At 43.9% G+C, this 24,603-nt stretch overlaps 1 protein-coding gene across 9 annotated transcripts in view; it reads left to right on the plus strand.

Moving 5' to 3' along the window:
* Window positions 1-12: 12 nt before the first annotated feature.
* Window positions 13-24,603, plus strand: part of fam184b (family with sequence similarity 184 member B) — a 31,772-nt gene continuing 7,181 nt past the window's right edge. For 3 of the 9 annotated variants that reach the window (XM_026171012.2, XM_026171015.2, XM_080302933.1), the window contains exons 1-15: window positions 13-497; window positions 6,312-6,512; window positions 8,699-9,373; window positions 9,981-10,116; window positions 10,465-10,616; window positions 10,712-11,257; window positions 12,339-12,446; window positions 12,539-12,837; window positions 13,575-13,725; window positions 16,048-16,167; window positions 16,394-16,526; window positions 16,878-17,008; window positions 17,145-17,260; window positions 20,887-21,243; window positions 21,371-21,497. In XM_026171012.2, coding sequence (XP_026026797.2) covers window positions 231-497; window positions 6,312-6,512; window positions 8,699-9,373; window positions 9,981-10,116; window positions 10,465-10,616; window positions 10,712-11,257; window positions 12,339-12,446; window positions 12,539-12,837; window positions 13,575-13,725; window positions 16,048-16,167; window positions 16,394-16,526; window positions 16,878-17,008; window positions 17,145-17,260; window positions 20,887-21,243; window positions 21,371-21,497 — 3,519 coding nt within the window. In that variant the 5' untranslated portion in view covers window positions 13-230. The remainder of the gene's footprint in view (window positions 498-6,311; window positions 6,513-8,698; window positions 9,374-9,980; window positions 10,117-10,464; window positions 10,617-10,711; window positions 11,258-12,338; window positions 12,447-12,538; window positions 12,838-13,574; window positions 13,726-16,047; window positions 16,168-16,393; window positions 16,527-16,877; window positions 17,009-17,144; window positions 17,261-20,886; window positions 21,244-21,370; window positions 21,498-24,603) is intronic. The other 6 variants (XM_026171014.2, XM_080302932.1, XM_080302934.1 and 3 more) reach the window with 4 other exon arrangements.

The following is a 24,603-nucleotide window of genomic DNA, read 5'->3' on the forward strand; positions in this document are numbered from 1 at the left end:
TAGACTAAGAAGGAGGGGAAAAAATCCGTTGACAACAGGGAAAGGGTCGGTCGGCGCGAGCGCGTCCCCGATGGACTTCCAGCGTGTGACCTCGGCGATCACCGGGCGGGCAGCAGGAGAGGGGGGCAACAACGGGAACGCACGAGGAGAGCCCCGGCGATTTACTCCCAAATGTTTTGCAGCGGATTACTCGAGATGCCGTTCGCGGGAGAGGGTGTGCCGACGGGGGAATGAGATGCGCAAGTAAAAAAGTTGACACGATTTCTGGTGGGGATTTTCATCTGCGAGGCGGCGGGATCATTTCTGACTATCCTCCGGGCTGGGAAGTTCCCCTGGGGGGCTTCGTTATGGCTTCAGGCGCCGGTAAGGCTGCACAGCCCCCCGGGCCGGGCTCCGCCGTTAACGGGACTGCGGCAGAGTTCTCCAACATCGAGCAGGAGCTGTACGACTATCAAATGCACAGCAAGATGTGCAAGAAGATCGCTCAGCTCACCAAGGTAAGACCCGCCGGTGACACCGAGAGAGGGAGGGAGGCGCGCCGCCCGGATGTCACTCCTGTCAGGCTGACTGATGATCTGCTGGCTGCCTCACACTCAGACACGGACGGCGCGTCAAAATAAATGAAAATACACATGAAATCCGTAGTTTAAAATAAATAAATAAATAGTAATTAAAAAGGAGCAGGCTGGTAATAGAAGCTATAAAGTCGGTACATAGGTCTACACGTTTTACATTCTCGGGATAACGACGGGAAAACTTGGATCAGCTTCGTGACTGACAGCTGCAGATCCCGAGCACCAGACATCAGGCAGCAATTAGAGCTGATGCAATTTTAATCAATCAGTAGATTTATGGATTACCTTCACCGTGCATCAATTTATAATCTGGGCGTTTAGGATATTAAAACAATTCCACAGCTCGCTGGGCCAGAGCCCAGGGTGATGCTTCTTTGTCTGACCAACAGAGAGAAAAACGACTCCAAAGGTGTGCTATCAATTAACTGTGGTGTGAAACAGATGAATCCCCACAGTTAATTAACAGCTTGGTACACCAACATGGCATTTCTCTGTGTTTATCAGGGAGTTTAACAGCTGCAGCAGCTGCATGTGAGGATTCACCCTCTCTGTATCTTCACAATAATGCTCACAGAAGCAGGGCATGACCCATGGCTTGTTGAGCTATGACAGTTACTGATGACTGTGCACTTCTCATCTTCCCTTGTGGATGCACCTCTGTGTCTTAAAAAAAAGGACTTCCTGTCATGCACACAGGCCCAGGCAAACAAAGATGACACAGATGAGGGGTCAGCACTTGTGTCTGTGCTTGTTAGGAGAATTCGCCAGCCCCGTCCTTCAGCCTCTTGTGGCCCCTCTGTTCCTTTCCACCCTGATCTCCCTCCACAGAAGCCAGGACTTGTTTTTGTCTCCTCTGAAACTTCATGGCATGCCATGCCAGCCCCGCTTTAGCTCTGGGGCGACCACAGTAAATGAAACCCGGAGCGCGGCTGAAATATAAGAATCATCGATACACATATTTGGTGTGTTTGGTTTCCCCTGAGCTTTGGGATGCTGGGCATGTGGCACATGGTTTATTTGAGTTGTTTGGGGGGTGGAGAGCAGAGGAGAGGAAGTAGGAAATGGGTCAGCTGTGGTAACCTTATATATTTAATAACCCATATTCTGTGTGCATGGAGGCACACACGCACAAACACACCCGCACATATGGGCTTCTACTTAACACACCTCCTCACGTCTGCCTCTCTCTTCCACTCACCCATCCCGACTTGCACGATTCCCCCCACACACACACACCTCTCCCCCCATCAGTGAGAGCAGTCTGCCCTGGCTGAATGGGTGCTGCTAAAGATAAAACAGCAGCACGTCGGAGTGTGTTTACATGGCAAAAGAAGCCAATGGGAAGGAATTGAGAGCTGACCGTGTCAGGCCAGCTGTTGTGAATGTTCACATAAGGTTGCATGCACACACACACACACACACACACACACACACACACACACACACACACACACACACACACACACACACACACACAAACGCGACTACAGAGAGAGGAGTAGTGTCTCTGCATGACTCACAGAGATCAACAGTAGCATATTAAAGTGTGTGCTTATGTGCACACCTACACGTCAGACTGGTGGCTCTAATTCTGTCTTTGGATTTCCTGCACTTACCCTATCGAGTGTACACTAGGCGCTGTGTTCCCTGCTTTGTAATCCAGCACACCCAGTACCCTCTTTGATATGTGTGGAGGTATGTGTGAGAGTGGGAGAGGGCGGCTGATGTAAGAGAGTGTGTGTTTGTGTGCACGCTTGCTTTGTCTCTTTGCCTAACCTCTCCTCTGTGCACCGAGCGAGTCAAGTCTACGTCTCACTCCAGTTTCAGCTGCCTTGTCTCTTGCTCTCCTTTACACTGTAGACAGAATATTAATTTCATGCTTTGCTGACTATGAAGTTACTGTCAATGAGCACGGGCACTGGCTTGTGAGGCCACATGAATAACATTATCGACCGGCAGGATCGATAAGGGGATCTCGAGGCAGAATTTGCAGTGGCGGGCTCTCGCCGCTCTCTGGCCAAACTGCCAAAGATTTAAACCCAGAGAGCTGAATCAAAGTGTGAAGCTGTCTTTAATCCCACCTCCTAAAATAAATCCGATAAATACTGTTCGTGATGGCATGTAGTAGTTTTACTTAACTGTGTGAAAGCGGGTTTCCTTAAATCTGACCTTAAAGTGAGCTGACGCTAAACAGCAGCCACTGTCTGCGTGAATAAAAATGAACAGATAATGGTAAGCGCAGCGGTAGCAGACAAACGGAGCCGCTTAAGTGACTCATTCATGCTAGTGACATATAAATATCCTACCTATACTTTAAATAGGTAAGGCAGCAAACTTCTAGAGTAGCAGCAAGCCTCCTCCAACCCCCACCCGAGTGCATGAAATAGAACAAGAGTGGATTTTTCAAGTGCATAGATGTCACTGCTTTTATGATAAAGATAAAACATGTCATACAGATTTAGATCAGCGGTTTCCTACCTGTCCTGTAACTCTAAAGATAAAGCAGCGATAGCTGCTTAATACATCGCTGAGTGAGCTTGGGCTGATCACTTTTCCTTCTTAGATTAGGTCATGTGATTAATTTTCAGAGGAATGAAAAGGTGACTCTCGTAGGTCAATACTTCAGATGTACTCGATATGGCAAATATGCAAAGTTACTAATAGGTCCCTCTTAAATCTATCTGAATGTGTGGTAACCATTTTAGATCCTGTTTCCAAGACATCAGTCTTCACATCTTTTAGCTTATGAGCTTGGTGCTGAAAAATTCCAGAGCCTCGACCTCGACACCGTCCAGCACCTCTGGGATAAATTGCCATGCAGACTGCAGGCTAGGCTGTATCATGTACCATTTGTAGATGACCTCACGTGTGCTGTTTTAGTTCAATGGGAGCAAATCCCGGCAGTCAGACCCCAAAATGTTGTGGAAATTCTGATTCTGATTTGGAAACTTTTCCCAGAAGAGTGCAGGCTGTTTCGACAGCATGTTAACGAACAGAGTTGGGTGTAAAGTTCAGGTGTCTGCAGGTGTACTTTGTAACCCCTCAGGGGTCCAAACCCAAGGATGGGAACCACTGGTCTGCATTATTAATAGGTATTATCTAATAACCTTCATTAAATCTCTTTTTTTCTCTATGCTCTCACTTTCAAACCAGCCAAAGAGGACAGCAAAGAACGTCCTCCCCCTTAGAGCCTGTCCCCGTTTCAGAGTCCTCTTCATTCCTCCCTGTCATGAGTCACTGTTTGCTAAAGTTTGCACATCGGTGTGACATACTCCACCAGCGTCTGATGGACAGGAGATAGAGAAATCTCACATTTGACACCAATACCAAAACCTGCTTTACAATAAATACATAACAGATTACTGGAGACTGACAGTGTCGAGGTAATGTAAATGTGTGTGAGAGAGGATTAATGACATGCACGCACGCACGCACGCACGCACGCACGCACACACACACACACACACACACACACACACACACACACACACACACACACACACACACACACACTGGGCAGAGACAGGGACACAGGGAATGTCCGGCAGGCCTGTACCAGCTGCAGACAGAGAGGCGTCTGAGTAAAATATGAGCCCATGTGTCTCCCGGATACAGTACGCGCATGCGTGTGAGTCCACACAAACACACACGCACACACCTCTGCAAGTGGATAAGTGAGACGTCAGGGTCACCAGGAGGAGATGATGACATGGCGCAGGGGGTAAAGTGAATAGTGGGGAGAAACAGGCCGTATTTCATAGGTTAGTAGCGCTCTATATGGAGAGGTTGAAGGGAGGCTCCATACATGCTGACAGGCATCGCTGCATAAAGCCTGACTGTCCGTGGCTCAGACACACAGTTTGTCAGTGTTACTATTTAAAGTCGAATATTATTTCGACTGGTGGAGAGCACTGTTGCCTTACAGCGAGGAGGTCCTGGGGTTGAATCCTCTGGGCTTTCTGTGAGGAGTTGGCATGTTCTCTCTGAGCGCTCCAGCTTCCACCAAAAGTCCAAAGACATCCATGTTTAGGCTAATTAGCAAATCTAGGTGTAAATGGCTGTCTGGGTCTTTGTGTTAGCAACGGCTGGAGATCTGTCTCCCCTTCCCATCTTTTCTATAGTTTTAGTTTTGGTCTCCGCTATGGTACATTTGCATAATTCACAGTACAAAATTGTTATTTTTTTTAGCTGGTTCTTGGTGTAGCCAGTTTGAACTCCTCTCTCTTTAATCCAACTCTCTTTTGATTGGCTGTCTTTCACAAACAGAGGGTTTGTGCAACCTTGTGTGCCCAAGATGATCAGGATATATTCTCCCTCTGACATTATTAAAACTTTCCATCCATCAATTTTCTTATATTCTTATATTTCTTATAGCTGTCATAGAATGAGAGGCAGGCTACAGCCATGGCACTATATTAGAAATTAACATGCATGCCTTTGGAGTCTGGGAGAAAGAGAACATGCGACACTCCACACAGAAAGGTCCTAGCCGGTCAGAGGATTCAAACCCAGCTGTGAGGCATCACAATGGTGCCGCATCATATTGATGAGATCCAGGAGAAGAAATAGTTTCTGAAAGCAGACTGAAACATTAGCTTTTAGCTCACAGGTGATTGTTTATACACATCCTGCCCTCATTACAGCCCCTGTTTAATATGTGACTCTATCACTGTAACAGGATATACGTGATAAAACACTGTATTGCTGTAATATTTGTTAGCATAAAGCTGCCATAAGGATATAACCAGGTTTGCTCATATGAGACTGAAAACCCTCATAAAATATTGAAGTTTTACTCTCAATACGTGCATATTTTTAACAAGGTGGCCAAGGTCATTTTTAATCTTTTCATATCAAATTGTGGAAATTCATTATTTGCTCCATATCTCTCAACAATGACTCACCATTCAGGTTTCAAATATTCTGCATTTGGTTGCAAAACTAATAAAAGTGCTACACAAAAGGGCATTTTTTTCAGTCTCTTGACCTTTGGGATCTCTGCTGCGTTGCTTGATGGATTCTGAAGTCATCAGATTTTGGTGGATTAAAAAAAGGGGAGTTAACCAAGCAAGTCAAAAAATATTAGACTTGGTGGTTTATTTATGGAGGTAAGTGATCTAATATCACGTATCTGTAGAGTGGATACAAATGTGGACTTTTCAAGCACCATTCAGCAAGTGAAAAAAAGACACCTCAAAATAATCACAAAGAAGTCTGGTATTAACTTTCCAAGACTGAGGGAGTCAAAGGCATGCAGTTTGAAGCATGAACTCAACACACTGTGATGAGCATAAGCAATGCATTAACATTGAAAACATCCATGAGTGGTGATTAGTTTGCATTTATCTGCAAAGATAAAGTGTCATGTATCCCTTAAAGAGAGGATAAGCTGCTGCTTTTAATGGACACAAGCTTTAGTGAATGTTTTTTTATAATCTGTAGTCAAAATGCTTATTTAACAATGGCTCGCACATTTAATAGAGGAAAAAATACAGTGAAACAAAACAAAACAGTTGAACATTTTAAAAAAAATGTTTTTCACATCACTTTTTAGAAGATGCCCTTCTTCCTCCACCTTATATACACAACACTCAAGTGGAAAAATAATGCAGGGAGGCAAGAAGACACAAACAAGCAAACATAGATTAATATCTTTCTAATTTTTAGTGTTTGTGTCTTGAAGGCTTAAATGTGCACAGCTCTTGAATCTTTGCCCTCTTGTTGCTGATGCTCCAGGTGATTTATTCTCTGAACATGAAGAATGAGGAGCAGGAGGCGGCCCTGCAGGCGTTGAGCAACGCCCACCACGACGAGCTGCACCGGATCCTGATGGAGACGTGCCACGAAGGGGAGGGGTCAGCCCTGAGGACACGCCTCCTGGAGCTGCAGGAATCTCTGGATGAGCAGCAGCGAGTCGGGGCCCAGGTGTGTGCATGTGTGAGTCCTTGTTTATGGGGTTGGGGGTCGGGGTCCTTGTTGTGTCTCTGTAATTTAATGTCTAACCTCCCAGTGAGGGCAGCAAATCAAACCTGGCCCTAACATGACCTACGGCAGCCAGCCTCGCTCAGAAAGCCCGTTACTTTACCCAGTCTTCATAATTTATATGCTGTGCACCACAATAAAACATCAACATGAATCGTAAACACCCACATGGCTTTCCTATCGAGTCCGCGGGGGGAAACAAAAAAGCGTCTTAACAACTAAATACATAAAAAATGCACACAGGGACCTAAAACTTTTATTTTGAAATGTTTTTCCTTGTTATCTGTCTGGCATGTCTGGCATCTGTCATGTTTTTTCATGTCCTACTGTCATTTTCTCGAGTCAAAGCATGTAGATCAGCGCGGGTCTGATACAAGAAAACACCTGTACAAACTTACCAGACTCACGTAGACAGGCTTTCAACGTATGAACCACAGGGATGTGTTTTTAAGTGAAACAGGCTACAGACAACGATAAGTGGCACACATCAAACAACCTGGAACAGGATTAATGCGCCAGTAAAAGAAAGCCTTATCGCCTTTAGAGCAGACGAGTGTCGTAGCGCCACTGGTGCAAAAACTATGAGAATGTGAGTGTGTCAAAACACTGCATGATATCTCTCACAGGTACCTATGAGCATAAATGACATAACATCTATATAATCACAAACATAACACTTATGCTAGTAAAATTTGTCTCTAACATCTTTAGTTTCGTAGTATTATCTTGTTTTGGCACTTTTTAAATCAGACTACTGCTGCTGAGATCTTCCGCACAACCGCCTCTAAGCCTTACACAAAATGGGCCAAAAAACAGAAAATATCCAGTGAGGTGAAGTTAAAATGCCTTGTTCATGATGTCAGTGGTCAGAAATGAATGGCAGGACTGCTGCAAGCTAATAGAAAGGCAACAGTAACTTCTTAAATGTCCACTTGTTAAGAAGGTGCTATGCAGAAGAGCATCTCTGAACACACACAAAGGACGACAGCAACAGAAGACCACATTAGGTGCAACTACTGTCAGATAAGAACAGGAAACTGAGGCTATGGTTTGCATGAGCTCCCCAAAACTGCACAACAGAAGATTAGAAAAATGTTGCCTGATCTAATGAGTCTCGATTTCTGCCGTGACATTGAGGCAATAGTGTCCGAATTTGGCATCGAAAACATGAAAGCATGGCTCCCTTCTGCCGTGTATAAGCGGTTCAGGCTGCTGATGGTGTAATGTTGTTTGGGATATTTTCACAGCACTCTTTAGGTACAGCTAACAAAGTGGCTGCTGAGTGAGCAGTGTTGCAGTGTATATTTGTTTTTGCATAAATATTACAATGTTACAGAAGAATTCCTAAAATTCACCTCTGGAAAATAATAATTTTATTCCTTATAAACTCCTAGCATGTGAACATTTTTTCAGTAAAAGCAGTGGTGCCTGGAGTCTATGTTAGCAGTGAATGGATAGCTAATAAGCATATAGTATTTGTTTATTTGTTATCACAGTATCGAACAGTGTCAACACACATTACTGCAGATCTAACTATTAAGAATAAGGGTTCCATAAATGCCAGAAAACGGCAAATCTTTGGGTTCAAATAAGGCTTATTTTGCAAAAAAAAAAAAAGAAGTCATAGTTATATAACTGTATAGCTAATATAACTAATATGGAGCTATGTCAAAGAAACCCACACAGTGTCTCCCCCCTTGGTTTATAATGTTTGCAGCTTGCTGCATGTTGAGGTTTCTTTCTGATTTCTGGTTTTGTGACTTTTGAAGAAGTTTTTTGCGGCTCTGAGTTGCCTGAGCTCGACATTGCAGGCTGGTAATGATGTTTTGCCACATACTGAGTATTGTGTGAATGTCACAGCGTTACTACTAATTGGCCAGTCTGGCCTTTTACAAATGTTTTGTATAGTCTGTGTCCACACTGTTCGCTCCAGCCGTCTGTACAGTTCCCAGATCTCAGCACAGTGAAACACCTTTGAACAAGCATGCATTTGTTATTGCATAAGTGTCATTGTAGCATGGAACAAAGTGTGAAAGGCTTTTCCGAGAGTTGTTGGAGAAAAATTAGGTGCTTTTTAGGGAAAGTTGTCACTACCAAAGGTTTATATGTGTGAGTTATTCTCTCGTCCTCTGTGGCTCCAGGTGCAGGCGGACTTTGAGTTCTTCCGCATCCAGGCGGAGGAGAGGGAGCGTGAAACGGAAGCAGAGCTAAGAAAAGAGTTTGAGGAAAAGCTCCAGGGTGCGCAGGAAAACCTGCAGGAGGCCAAGGCCCAGATCAGTGTTGCCCAGGAGGAAAACCTGAGACTGAGCAAAGAACTGGAGAATGCTGAGGAGCAGATCCAGCAACTGGATGCCAAGTGCGAGGAGCTCCAGAAAACAGTCGTTGATGAGGAGAAAAACAGGAAGGAGGAGGATAGGCAAAGAGAAGATGAGGAGGAAAAGAAGAAGGAGGAGGAGGAGAGGAAAATGGAGCAGTGTGAGGAAAGGATTAAAGCCCTCCTGGAGGAGCTAAAGGCACTAAAGGAGGAGAGGGGTCGAGCGGAGGAGGAGAAGAGGCGAGCCGTGAAGGAGGAGAGGGAGCAATGGGAGCAAAAGGTGAACGATCTAAACGAGGAGGGAGAGGAAATGAGGAAGAAGATAGAGGCGGAGTGGAGGGAAGAGCGGCAGAGGTGGGAGGAGAGGGAAGAGGAGGAGAAGAAAGGGATGCACAGCGCTCTGCGGGAGAGGGTGAAGAGGGCCGAGGCAGAGGTGGAGAGTCACCTGGAGAGGCTAGCCGAGAGCAAGAGAAACACAGTGAAGCTGCAAGAGCGAATACAGGTACGCGCCTTTTCTCTCGTCCCTGCGTGCATAATCCAACGCTGGGAAGGGAAATTGAAATGTTGCAGCTTCCTGTCTCTGATGCGCCCAGCTAATAGTGTTGATGGGAAAGAAGGGACTGAAGTAGAAGCAGAGCTGGGGGGTGGAGGGTGAGCGGGGGTGGGGGAGGCATCTTGCTTGTCTAACCACAAGCTGCCTTCCCTGAGTGTTATTCCCACTGCCAACTAGCTGCTAATGAGGAGCAGGATAGATTCGCTGCACCACCTCACGCATGAGCATTAAGAAGCCCTGTGAGAGCTGGCATGGAGCTGACATGCAGTAAGTCCTCACAGCAGACCATTAAAGGCTCGCAGCTGGGCAAGACAGCACCCTGACTCACCACATTTCATCCCTCATTTTTTTTTCTGTTTGTCTGATTGTGTTCACTCCCTCCTCCCTCATCTGTGTCAAATTTGCTGTCAGCCTCTCTCTCTCTCTTTCTCGTCTGTTTCTTTTTCCTTTTCTATTCCCTCGTGGCCTTTTGTCAACATGCAGTACTATTCCGCATCGCCTGACCTTAATTGCCCTCATGCTAAACTCCTTCCTGGCCTTTATCCCTCCCTTGCAGGACTTGGAGGAAGAGCTGGAGCTGGATCGCAGGCGTGTGTCTGAGGCCGAGGGCGTGGCCAAGCGGGCTGAAGAGGAGCTCGCTGTAGCCAAGGAGCGGCTGCTGCTGCAGGAAGACGAGCTGCAGAGCAGAGCAGGTAGTCTGCCTCTCGCACCTGTCAATCTTACCTGCCCTGCTCGAAGCGAGCTTGCAAAAACTGAAGCTGTGCCAGGTGCACGTCCCCATTCCTCATTCAAACCCGCCGTTAATTAAGTTTTCCACTCACGCTGCCATAATATGTAGAGAAAATGTAACAAATTATTCATTCCTGCTCAAAGGCAAACAGTTTCATCAAACTGGCATCTCACCCCGTCAGCACAAAACTCTGAGTTTTATTTATTGCACAGTAATGGGTTTTAATTCAAACCCTTCCTCAGTCAGAACTGGTCAGATGATCCATTCTGCTTCTGCTATAGACGATCAATCAATCACTTTTGTGTGTTAGAGGAGCTGCTGAATCGAGGAGGCTGTGAGGTGTGTGTGTGCACTGAAATGGAGGAGCTGAGGAGCCAGGTGAGTCGTCTGCAGAGTAGGAACAGAGAGCTGGAGCTGCAGAGCAGCGGCCGCAACAGCGACCACGCCAGGCAGATACGCCAGGTAAGCACGCATACACATGCACATATGGTAAAACTGCAATGTGGACAAAAATATAAGCACAGCATGAATGAGTGTGCTGTGTTGTGTGTTTATAGCACGCTGAAGCACTGTCCAGTTTGCGCTCAGAGATGGTGAGAGCCCAGACAGAAGAGCTGCGTCGCATTCAGAAGCACGCGGACGACGAGCGGGACAAACTGCAGAAGGAGATCGAAAAAGAACGAGAGAGCCTGCGGAGGGAGCGGGAGCAGGAGAGGGATCAGTTCGAGAAGGAAAGGAACCGAATACGGCGAGAAAGAGACGAGGAAAAGGAAGCGCACCACAGACAGCTGGAAGAGGTCAAGGATCGTGTGAGGAGAGAGAAGGAGGAAGAGGTGGACCGCCTGCGCAAAGAGCTGGAAGTGGAGAGGGTCCGCATTCGTTCCCAGCTCGACAAGAACATCGAACAGGTCGAGGCGGAGAGAGCCGGCGTGCAGCTGAAGCTGGAGGAGGAGAAGAAGAGGCTGGCGGAGAAGGCCGAGGAGGACAGGAAGCGACTGAAGGAGCAGGTGCGGAAGGCGATAGAGGAGGTGATGAGGAGACACGCGGCTGAATTAAACGGCGTCCAAGAAGCTCTGAGCTCTGAGAAGAAAACCAACCAAGAGGTCAGCATGTGTCGGCACACAAAGAGTTCTCTGCATTTAACTTTAACAGACATCATCAGTGATCATAACAGGAGAAATCAGGTTAGAGAGGAAAACTGGAGAAAGAAGCTGCATTTTTGATACCACTTAGTGACCTGACCTGTTTGGCTACTATATTTAAAAACTGAGGCTATATATCATAAATGAGCATTAGTAATTTTGCACTGGAACCCAGTGAGATGGTGCTAAGAAGTAAGAGGAGACTGGCTCTGTATTAGGACCAGACACAGATTCTTTATAATGTGCACTGCTTGCATCTCAAATTTAAAAACGTCCTGCTGTGGAATCCGAAAAACACAGCCTTCATTATTTTTAGTTTCAGTCACTCTTTGGATGTAATTATTTTTGATATGAGCACAAACCGTTGCCAACACAGTAAAAATCTCCCTGCCTGAAGTCAACCACATACCGTAAGCCATGAGGGTCGAGGCAAAAGTTCACCCATTTAATCCACAAACCTGAGAAAAAGTTTGCGCGGCTCGGGCCACCGAGGAGCGTCAACAGTAACCAGGTTACTGAAGTTCACAGAAACGCAGCGCCTGAGTTGCACAGTCGAGCCTCAGCGGGGGTGCTGCCTAATTAAAACAGAGCTTCTAAATATTTTGGGCTTGCGTCGCTTGTCAGCAACTGACGATGTTGAACAAAAGTTTCCTCTTTTTTTAACCTGAATATCTTCAGAGTAATTTGAAAGAAAGGGATTGTGGGAAAAAAATCTGTGAACGATTATGTTTGTGTAGCAAAAATGCTTTCCTTTGATCCAGTTAATTCTCTTGTGACCCCCCTAGGGAGAGTTCTCGCCCCCAGATTGAACCAAAAGAGAAATTTAATAGACGTTTTTTGCTCCCAGTAAATGTAGAAATTTAAAGATTTTATCATATAATTGCCTACCCTTTGAGCCCTCTTATCATGTTCACTTCATTATTACTAATTATTAATTAGGCTCACTTGTAAGAAGATGACAGAAGGGTAGGGTCGAGTGTTAAAAAGGAGATTCTTTGCTAATGTAATAATAGTTTTGATGAGGATGAATGTTTTTATGAAGGTGTGCGTGCGTTTGGAAGAGGAGAGGAGAGCTGCTGAGGAGCTACGCAGCAGGATGGAGAAGGAAAGAGAGGAGCTGAGGACGAAACTGAAAGATGCCACCAGTGAGGTTAGAAGTCAGGTTACGCTAACTGAGAGTAAAACATCAGCTGTAGTTCCTGTGACATGTGAAGAGAAAGAGATATGTTCCTGTGATCTCAGATCTGTAGGTTGGAGTCACTGATCCACCATAAAGACAAGAAAGACAAGGCGACCCCCGATGCTCCATCCTCGGGTGGACCGCAGTGCTCCCGTCTGGAGGAAGAGCTCCATCAGGCTCGGAGTCGACTGGCTCGCATTCAGGACGAGGCCGAGAGGCAGCGGGACAGGCACCAGAGAGAGATCGCATCCCTGAAAGCTGACAGGCATCGGCTGGAGGAAAAAGTCCTGGAGCAGAGCCGGATGAACACGGAGAGGAGTCTTCTAGAGCAAAACCAGAAGCACACAGAGGACCGGATCAGGTAGCAGATCAAACACAGACCTTCCAAAGCTGCTCAGGCTTCCATTACAAAGTCTGCTTGTAATCAGCCCCCCCGCTCACCTAAATGATCTTTGGGAAACATCAGAGTCAGGAAGGAAATCACTCGAATTGAAGCTCGTTTCAAGTTTGAATAAACTTTATTGACTTGGACCGTGTTGTAACAGAGCTAACGCACGCCAAGGAATTAGATGTAGCAGCAGAAAAAATTCTGTGTGAGCTGGTAAACGGTGTCGGCACATTAATGAAAATTAAATCAATATCACCAATTAGTCTGCCCTCCCCGACAGATGTATTTTATTAGCCTGTTTTTCACCATGTGCCGACAGCAATTAGAGCATATGCGCAAACAAAAACCAGCCCTCTGCATTTATTTTAAATGTGTTTGATCACTTGAAACTATCAGTTTACACGCAGTTCCCCCTTCAATACATGTCCTTTTTTTCCCCCTCATTCAAACACACCCATTAAAAACCGACCTGTCAGCTGACGGTATAACAGGTTATCTTATTATCTTAATATGGCAATGCATTAATATAAAACTCAGATTTTATATTTATGTGCTTTATGGAATTGGATGCTCCTCTGCATGTTTGCTGCAAAAAATAAATAGGAACTGCTTTGCAATGTTAGATGGCATATAACCAGAAGACATTTTAACAAGTCATTTTGCATGTAGGTTAGCTGTGTCTCACTCTTTGTTCTGATGCATGCCTCCAGGGAGGAGTGCGAGGATCGTCTCAGAGCAGAGTTCAGGATAGAGATGAACGCCGCCGTCGCCGAGAGCGAACAGAGATGGCAGAGCCGGGAGGAGGAGCTGCAGGCTCAGATCTCTGAGCTGCAGGGTCAGCTCACCGAGCTAGAGTCGCAGGTGAGCCCTCTGCAAATCGAATTATAGAAACCCATTTGTGATGCTTGGCCCTGATTGTCTCTTTAGAAACGTAATCAGGCTGTTTTGCCATTCTGCTTTGGCTTCATTATTCAAATTTTGCCTGAACAGATGAAAAATAATCAGGCGGGTTGGCAGCATAGCTGATATCTTGAATCAGGCATATTTATTTAAAAACAGAGACGTGCAATTAAGGTTCATTCACTGCAAAAGAGCTGCGTGACTCATGTTCTCAGAGCAGCGCTGGGATCCAGCGTTAAAATAAATACGGTGGGATTTCGGCCGCTGGAAGTGCCGTTATGGAAGCTGGGGATCATGGGAGTGGCTGTCCAAACTGTTCTTTTCATCTGAGCCAGAGGTCTGAATCATTGTCAGCTTTGCAGCTCTTGCTGAAAACCCACGACCTGCCACACCAGCTTGGCTGAAGAGGCGTGCTGACGCGTTTGTTCAATTGATGATGAATTGGTGTCTTTGTAACGACAGCAAACTGAGACAAAGGGAGACATGTTGTTGAAACATACATACATATTTTCCCCTTTGTAAATCTCTGTTTTGTAAATATGGACAGTGTAATTTTCATGACTTTTCTTTTAGGTTATTATTATGTAATGATTTTAGTGGTCGAGCCCTCTTGGGATCAAATTGGGCTGAATGTTGTGCATGAGTTAAATCGGTTTGACAGCCCTAGACTAACTCTTAATGGAACTGCTGCAATGTTCATAGTTGAGTTGAATATTTTTTTCCCCTCCTGAGGCAAAGATGATGTCATCATCCTGTTTTGACAGACCAATGACCCAAAAAAATATTCAGCTTTCCATCCTAAATGATGGAGAAAAGCATCACTTGCATCCTCAGCAGGGTCATCGGTTGTTTTGGGTCTTTTACATCAGGGGTCCCCAATCCCAGTCCACGAGGGCCGGTGTCCCTGCAGGTTTTAGATCTCACCCTTGGTCAACACACCTGAATCACATGATTAGTTCATTACCAGGCCTCTGGAGAACTTCAAGACACTTTGAGAAGGTAATTTATCCATTTAAATCAGCTGTGATGGATCAAGGACACATCTAAACTGGGACTGGGATTGGGGACCCTTGTTTTACATCCTGTTCTCTGAGCCTGTATCCATGAGATATTAGTCCTATATTGGTTCTGGCTTGTCTGTAGTGATCTGAAGTCATTTGAGGATTTCTTCACTGCTGCTCACACTCTGTTGATGGCTTTTCTTTTTACGTGATAACCCAGAAGCTGTAGGCTTTGCAAAGCAATTCACATTAATCTCCCAATTTGAACACTTGCTTCTTCACCAGTTTGTATTTCCCCCTTTTTCCTATCACTGGCCCATCCAGTCCTTCCAGGTTCCAGAGTGGTCTCTGCAATGTTTTTAGGAAATTTGACTCGGTTTCCCAAGCCCATTTTTATCTCCCACTAACGTGCTGTTCCTAGGAGGCATTTGTAGATTTTCCTGCTTTAATAAATGTGACACATAATCCAAGCGATGGTTTGTACACGCTCTGCCATGGTATTTATTTACTCTAACGGAGCGCTCAAAGCAATTTTTACTCCAGGCCACATTATTCTTCTGTGCCTTAAAGCGCTTTTTAACCATCACACACACACTCACTCAGATGGATGCATCAGGGACAGCAGCCCTTTGCCAAGCTTAGGCCATGCTTCTCTTCCCTTGGCACAAGGGGTATGTCGGAGTTGTTGGCTTCCAGAAGAGGTTAGATGGCCTGGGTAAAAAGTCACACACATGCTAAATTTTAAATTTACATAATACAAATTTACCTGATACATATCCAGGTCAGTTTATTAGCTGTGTTAAGTGATTTGTAGCCTCTAAAAACAGTTGTGTAAACTCTAATCTTTGCCAAGTCTGAGAACACGACCCTGACTTTGTGTCCATCACGCCTTTGCTTTGTCTTGTAGCTTTCTGTATGGCAGAAATCCTGCATTTCAAACTTGAATGAGGACTTTAAAAGATGTGGGTGTTTACGAGGCAAAAAGAGTCTCTCTTATTGTATTTTAAGTGTAGGAAACAACAGCTCTGGATGCGCTCTAGAAAGTTAAAGTCGGGATGTTTCATGTAATCCGTTCAACTTTTTGGGCGTGCGATGCTAAATTGTTGGAGGGCTCTTCTAATTTGTTCCATAAGCCTGCTTATTTATTCTGTTTGAGTATGCACATCCTAAAACAAAAGTGGCATCTCCATTTAATTCTTGCTGCAGACTCATTATCTCAGGATTACTTTGACAGCATGGAGAGCCTTAAAAATCCTTTGCTCCCAATTTGTCACCAATGCAGGCAGAGAAAAAGAAGGCAGGCCAGGGAGATGATTGCCACGTGAATCCTGAAATTGACAAGCTGAGGAAGGAGGTCCAAGACACAAAGGAGATAAACAAGAAACTGAGGGAGCTGCTGCAGGTACGCACATGATGCACAGTCATTTTTAAAAATCCTACGCGCGCCCGTTCATAGATTTTCTCTGTGATGAATAATTTAGCAGCTTTGATGAAAGTGCCGCAGTGAATAGGCAACATTATGTTGGTCTGTGAGTGTGTGTGCGCGTTTACTGCAACAATGGGTTTTTGTGAGCTTAAGAAGAATTGCTGCTGTGGTTCTAAAAAAAAAATGTGTTCATTTGTTGGAGGAGCCCCAAACGCAGTCGCTAGCCGAAGAGAGACACAGTCATGCCATGGCGCTGCAGGCGTTAGAGAGACGGGCAAAAGAAGAGCTGCTGTCTGAGAGGAACAGACTTCAGACAATGCACCACCTGGAGCTGGGTAACACACACACACACACACACACACACACACACACACACACACACACCCATTAGCATTAGCATAAGCACATGCAGGCATTAACACACTCTGGATAGCATGTACACAGCTACATGAGCAAAATAAGCAAGCACACACACACACACACACACATGCACAACGATATACACATTGCATTGAGATTATAAATTCAACAGTGAAGTTGCCATTGCCATGGATACACTTCACCATGGCAACAGCAGAAGGGTACCTGTAACAGTGGGGCCCATTGATTTTGTTTTCGGTATGTGGTTTTGTGTGTGTGTGTGTGTGTGTGTGTGTGTGTGTGTGTGTGTGTGTGTGTGTGTGCAGATAAGCAGCGAGCAGAGCTGACCCAGCAGCACACGGAGTGGAGCAGACAGATGACCCAGAGGCACATGCAGCAGATAGAAGACCTACAGGCTCAACTACAGGCGCACACACAAATGATGGCTCTGCAACAGGTAAATCACCCACACCGTGTGCGCACAAACACACACCTCTTGGCCTCAATACCTGTGATTCATTGCCTGTAACTCCAGCAAGTCAACTTCTGTTGTCTACTACTTTATTCGTGTGTGTGTGTGTGTGTGTGTGAAGGATTTGAAGCAGCAGAACCAGTATCAGGTGTTTGAGCGGCAGCTGGACGAGAGTCGCTGCGCCATGCTGGAGCTGCAGAGAGAAAACGCAGCACTGAAGAAGCAGTTAAAGGAAAGGTAGGGACGGTAACACTGAGTCCATCAGTCAAGGCGAAAGCCATCGATTTTACAGAGAAACTATGAATGTTTGGCATTCACAAAAATACTTTCCACCTAATTTCTTGTCAGTTTAAATAGTTTGATGGAATTGTTTTGCAACTGGGACCAAAGTGACAACTAAATGAATTTGCAGTGAATGGCACACTGGAAGCAGCAACGTAAAATAAGAAATCATGAATGACTTAGCTTAGCGAACCAAGCAAAAACATGGCAGCTAAAGTAAATCGAATGTGTTAATTGTGCCAGAATCAGACATGGACCCAAATGCAGATTAAATCAAATCAACATCAAATCAATTTATTTATATAACACTTTTCACAGGATAAAAACCACAAAGTGCTTCACAGTAATATAAAACAGAAATACATAAAATACATTAATAATAAAACACACAGCACAAATCTAATTAAAAGCCAATCTAAATAAAAGAGTCTTAAGCTGCTTTTTAAAAGAATAAATACAATCAAGGCAACGTAATGATGGAGGGAGAGCATTCCACAACCTGGGGGCCACTGCTCTAAAAGATCTATCACCTCTAGACTTAAAACGAGTTCATAAAAAACTGAGCAAATGGAACAAAAATCAAACAAACTTTATTTTAAAAAGCTGATTACTGTGTTAACAAGCAGGTAGGAACTGAAGGTGAACGGATACCAAAACACAACAGACAAGACACACACAAACCCACACACAGAGAGCTGACTGAGGATGAGACTGCGGTTCGATCCAGACACGGAGCTAATGAGGGCGGGCAGACAGTAACAAAGGAGGGCAAAAAAGAAAGGAAAACATGAAAAATGAAGCAAAACTGCAACAAATTGCTTGAGCAAACTAATGTTCAAAGTAAAAGAGAAAACAACTAAAAGACATGAAGACTAAAACCAAACATGATGACAGAGACAGGGGAGGAAGATAACACCAAGAGCGAACAAACTGGTGAGCTTGTATATTTTTAACTGCACTAGCTGTTCCCAGCTTCTCACAGTCTCTATGTTAAGCCAGCCAAAGCTCCTCCCTGGAGCTTCGCGTTTACCCGTCATCTCATCCAAGTTTGGAGGAAGTTTGCTAAACTTTTCCTTGGAGCTCTGAACACAGACCAGGATGTTGGAAATGAAGTCCCACACCCGAACCCAAACCTGTGACAGCTGCAGAGGAAGAGGACGAAGGAGACAGAATAAAGTCAAAATCCCCCAAAAAACCCAAAAACCCACCAGTCTTACAAATGTTTCTAAACACTCAAGTCACATGACCACAGCAAATTGAGACCCAAAAGGTCTTGGTGCTGCATTTGGACTTGGAAAAAGTAAAAAATATTTGTTACTATAAATAGTAACAAAAGAGTTAAATAATAACATTAGTCATGTGATAGTGTAACAATAATATTCATCTTCTGTAAGCATCGTGAGCTACATTGTTTAACACTTCATTCCACTGTGGACGAAACATCTCCCACAAGTATCTCCTGTGTGGCTACCACAAGAAGCACAGCAGACTTTTATCTTATAACATGTTTTTTCATGCACCACACTGATTTAATAAGCAGCTGAAGCAGCCTCACGTGTGTCAAAACAACAGGGTTACATTAATATTTGCTGAAACACTTCATTAGCGACACAGCTCGCTATCGTCAATGATCCCAGTTTTTAATTTTTTTTCGCTTGTTTGCGGATTTCTCCAAAACACATGGTGATCATAATTATTTATCATAATTATTGAGAGTCTGGTGTAATATGTAGCTTTCCTGTGACATTCTTTCACAATATATGATAGAAAAAACTAGGATGTAGCTGTTGCTGTGGAAAGAGGTGATTGCTTCCAAACTTCGATACAGTTCAGACAGCGTTGCCTCGAATGTTTCAGTGTTTGTTTCGCAAGGCCTCACTTTACCATTCACCACAATGAAGTTGAGGGGTGAAAAGCAGGAAGGCCCCTACAGTAAAACAGAGAAAAACCCCAAATTAGACGACAACCTGTGAGCAAGCACTTGGCGACAGTGGGAAAGAAAAACTCCCCTTTAACAGGAAGAAATCTCCAGCAGAACCAGAGTCAGGCTCAGGGAGGGGCAGCCATCTGCCATGACATCCAGCACATGATCTAGAAGAGCGGTGTCAAACCCATTTTAGTTTGTTGGCCGCATACAGCTGGTATAATCTTAAGCGGGCTGGTCCATTAAAAAAATGTTGCCCAAGGAAGACCTCCAAATCTTTTCCCCTTTCCTTTAGTGTAAATGCATTTTAAATACATTCACATTTAATGAGCCATCCTTTTATGAAAGTGATGATGAAAAGCCTGGGATGTCTCAAGAAAAATGAGTGCAATTTAAACAGCACCTCTGAGTTTTTCCACATTATTAAAGAAATCTGTCAGCCCTGCTCCGTCGGCTTAACCACTTTCTAAGACATAAATTTGAGAAATGAACCGGCAGCTCATCACTCAGACTTTGTCCTGTAGTTTAACAAACAGAACGTTACAGTTATTAAAAAAAGAGAAGTCCCTCTTTCAGACTCTGACCAGTACATATCTTAAGGGTTGTCCACACAGGAAACGTTTCACTCTTCACACATCGCTTTGTAGCTGGTGCTTGGTTGCCTACGTAACTCTCTAATGTATCTACTACTCTGTCATACGTTAATCAAAGATTTTGAGAAAGGTTTAACTCAGGACCCACCCAGTTTGCATCACCAGTTATTTCGTTCATTATTCCTGCAGTTGCTGAACGTCACAGACTTTCTGTGGTCTCGGATTGTCGCTGGTAACTTCCTGTGTGGATATCCTTTTACTTCAGTCCTCTTCTTATTCTTCTCCTCCTTTCGGCTGATCCCTTTTGGGGTTGCCGCGGTTGATCATCTGTCTCCATCTCACTGTATCCCTAGCATCCTCGTCTGTGACACTGACCCTTCACTCATCCACAAATCTTATCTGAGCTCTTCCTCCTGTTGACAGCTCCGTCTTCAGCATCCTTTGTCCAAAATATTCTCTATCCCTCCTCTGCACAAACCATCTCAGCTTTGTCTCTTTTACTGTGTCTCCATACTGTCCCTCTGATATAGACAGAAAAGAAAAATTGACACCTTTGGTCTGGATAAACCTGAGAATTTGGTGTTCAGGGCACGTTGTATGCACCCTCACCTCTCGGGTAAATACTTTGACACTGACATCACAACCATGAGTATCCACTGATACCAATCTGATGCTGTCTTTTCCCTCGCTTCAACAGCTAAGCTGTGAATAATACATTTGTCTGGACACACTTCATAGCTCCAGATATCAGTTGTGAAGCTAAGCTTGGCAAAACTATCTAAGCAACATCTGTTACTGGAGACACATCTGTCTTTACAGCACATCATTCAAAGTTTAGTTAGCTGATGCAAATGGATTATATTAGACTATAGTTATGCAGTTATTTGGCTGGTAGACAACATTACTGAAAATGTACTGTAGTATATGGCAAAATAGTGCAGAGGTATCGTGTACGTCTTCTTTTTGTGTAGATTTTTAGCAACCAGCAAACACCTCTTATTTTGTATTAAAGATGCCACATGCGCCATTGTTTCCACTTTTTTCCTCTGCTGTGTCCTTCTTAGCTCAGTGCAAAAGAATTCAGAGGCCGAAGAGAAAGAAGAGGAAAGCGCAGAAATAAGGAAGAACAGGGACGCCCAGCTGGAGGAAGAAGCACAACGTCTGAAGGAGGAGGTGGAGAAGCTGAGAGTGGAAATGGAGAAACTCGAGGAGTCGCAGAAGCACTGGGACGAGAGAAAAGAGGACGACATCAAAGAGGAGGAGCTGGACGAGGAAAAGAGAAAGGAGCGGGAGGAGGAGAAGAGACGAGAGGAGGTGGAGGAGATCAGGAGGGAGCACAAGCGGGAGATGCAGAGTTTGGTGTCCGAATACAGCAACGCGCAGAGTCACCTGCAGGCGCGAATCGTGGCCTTGGAGAATGAGTGAGTAGAGGAGAGACCCGAGGAGATAAGACACCCGGAGGGCTGGAGGGGTCGGGGGTGTGTGTGTGCATGTATGGGGGTGAAAAGGTGTGCAGGTATGTGAGAAAGGTGTGTGTTTCTGTATATGATTTAACTGCAGGCTGCGAGAGCGGGAGGAACGCTGCAGGCGGAGGGAGCCTCGATGTGACGACCTGCAGCTGGGGAGACTCCAGGAGAGGCTGACGGAGAGAGACCAGCTCATCAAACGATTAGTGGTGAGAGCACACACAAAAACCATCACATTAACGCAAAACCTATGACTTTTTTAACCCTCAAAGATCCAAAAATGACCGAGTGGGGTGGTTTATGATCCTGTTATTTAAACAGAAGCACTTTTTTTTTTGAATAGTTCAACTTGTTTTTTATCTACTTATATTTATCTGTGGCAGATATTATAAGTATAGTTTTCTATGGTTAGCATCAGGGCTTCTGCAGCAGTGCATCCCTGTACTCTGGATATGTTAGGCATGCTTCACTGCAAAAATACTTATAGATAGATTTTACTTGGACAACATCAGACACTTTTTAATGTAAAACAGTGAGTATACCTGATACAGTCCCACAAGATATGTTGTTGATTTCAGCACAGTCTGACTGTTCCAACTAACCCTGACAAGAACTGTTAAAAAGTATATGAATCCATTCATCAAAAAACTTCAAATCTAAAATTTCCGCCCATCGTGCCTGTCTTTAGGGCTGTATTCCCTAATTGCATCGAGACAGTCAGATTTAGTTTAGGTTTTTTGGTTTTTGAACTTTCTTTATTGACGATATGAGCATAGATATTACAGAAGATCAAACAACAACAACAGTAGGAGAAAAAGGATGTTAAAGAACATAATACAGACAGATTTTTCATGCCTTGGATTTGTTAAAGTTGTCAATAAAGGGTTGTGATATCCCAAAGAATAAGTCCCAATTTTCCCTTTTCCAGCTGTAAGTGGTTAGTTACATCTCTCAGCAGGGTTAGCTGGGTCGGTGGTTTGTTTTGCTTTCAATTCAACAGAAAAAGTCTTTGTATCAGCAGCAAGAGCACAAACTGAACCAATATATAGCGATTATTTCACAATTCTAAGGTTGCCACCCTAAACCCAAATGGTGCCAGAAAAAACAGGTGACATCAGACAAAAAAATGAAGTATCTGTGATCAGTTTTGGTGGTTTGTTGCAAAAGAATGGGAATGAGTTTGCATACATCTGAAAATATCCGATTTGGGATGATCAAACACATTCAGTTTTTTCAGACATGTAGAGGAACACGCTGTGCAGTGTCACACCTAGAATCAGAGCTTTCATTATGAAATCACATAAGTAAAACTCTGCTTTATTTTGTACCTTTTTATTTTCATTTACTACAATATTTAGTAATTTAACCGCTTTTATAGTAAAAAGAATTTTCTTTCCTGTATGAGAGACCTCAGAGAATATAAAAAACATTTTTTGCGCAATTTTGGGGTTTGTCCTTCTAACCTAAATGTGATAGTTAGTGTTGGAAAATTACAACCATTTCACCCATAATGCTTAACAACATACATCTAATTTATTTACTGGTTTGTAAAAAACTACACACAACTTTCCGTTGCTCTTGCCATGCCAATGGGCCAATTTGTGTTAGAAATAAAATAATATGAAAAGTTTCAGGAGAAGTAGAAGTCGACAAACTCACGAAACATCACAACAGTAGTTTAAATAAAGGAGAAAAAAAGGGGCAAAAGGAACCAAATAACAAAAAGATGCTACAAAAAATAATAAAAAATAAATCCAAGACAGAAGACTAAAGCTCTACTGGTTTTCAAAAGAATCCAAAAATACTACAAAGAGAGCAGAAACTAAACCGAGCACAAACAGGAAATGGTAACCTGTCAGGATCACAGCCGAGAAACACGGGCTGGAAATAGACAGACTGAAATACAACCGGGAGAAGGCGAGGACTGCGAAACGGAGAACTAAATGACTGATTAAGCACATGTAAAACCAATAAGAGTGAAGAAGAAAATCACAGTGGAGCGAAGAAGACAGAGACAGGAAGTAAAACTAACAGAGACACAGTGTGACTCGCAAAAGGAAAAAAGTAAAAGAGTCTGATGTTTATTATTTATTCATCATCTGTGCCATAGAACTCCATTGTTGCACTTGCAGACACACACACACACACACACACACACACACACACACACACACACACACACACACACACACACACACACACACACACACACACAGCAAATATGTATAAATACTCGGCTGAAAATAGTCCTCATTAATTACCCTATTTACTCCTGTTTGAATAATGATTGCTGAAAACTACAGTGCCCATTAGTTTTAGGAAATGAGTCAGTCTTTTAAACAATAAGACTTTATAATTGTGGCCTTTTTTTAAAAATAGTGCTGACTGCCACAGCTGGCCTGTCAAAGTTGGCTAGTTGAGGCTTTTTAATGGATTTGCTAACAAAATGAATCTTTAAATGTTTGTATTGTCTCTTTAGATGAGAGACAGATGCAGCTAAAAGAAGTATGTGTGTAAACTTTTCCCCCCCAAAGCAATACAGCTAATATAGCTAAGTATTAATACACTACATGGACAAATATATTGGACCACCCCTGTGTTTTCGGCCCCATTGCCACCGAGGCGTAAAAGCCACCAATGCTCTGCTGACTGAATAACTGCAGCGCTCCAAACTTGCTCTGTCATTAAAATCGGCACAAACATTGTGCGCCAGGAGCTTCTTGATATGGGCTTCCATGGCCAAGCTCCACCTGTAAGTGGAATGTATAGGTGGTGATGTACAGTACTTTTATCTTATCTTACTGATCCGCTGATGGGCTTTTCTTCATCTTTGGGAACACCACAATGGAAAAAAATATAAGCAAGTTTTCTGGAGGTTAAAGATAAGATTTGCTTAGATGAGCCTGTGCCCTACAACCTGCCCATGTGCATTACTACTTTTCTTTCATAATTTTCTTTTTGGTTAAAAAGGTAATCATTGCATTGATCAATCATTGATTTTGGAAGCACTACAGTAGTGCTTTAGTTACTGCACTAAAACCTGATGACACCCTTGCAGAATCTGCGCTGAGGTTTGGCCCGAGCACCAGGAACTTCATGGCTTCCATGACCTTCCATTTTTCTTTAGCAGAGGACTTGAACAAAATGAGCAAAGGTCCACGTGTTGGATAACTTGATTAACTGGCTACAGTAAAAGTATAACCAACATAAAAGATGTGTTAAAAAAGTTACATGAACACTTAAATTAACTTACATCTTGCCCGTTGTCTGATATACACAACTGTATGGGTCAGCATTAAAACACGCGGTGTAGCA

Source organism: Astatotilapia calliptera, chromosome 6 (assembly GCF_964374335.1).
Source record: "Astatotilapia calliptera chromosome 6, fAstCal68.1, whole genome shotgun sequence".
NCBI lineage: Eukaryota > Metazoa > Chordata > Actinopteri > Cichliformes > Cichlidae > Astatotilapia > Astatotilapia calliptera.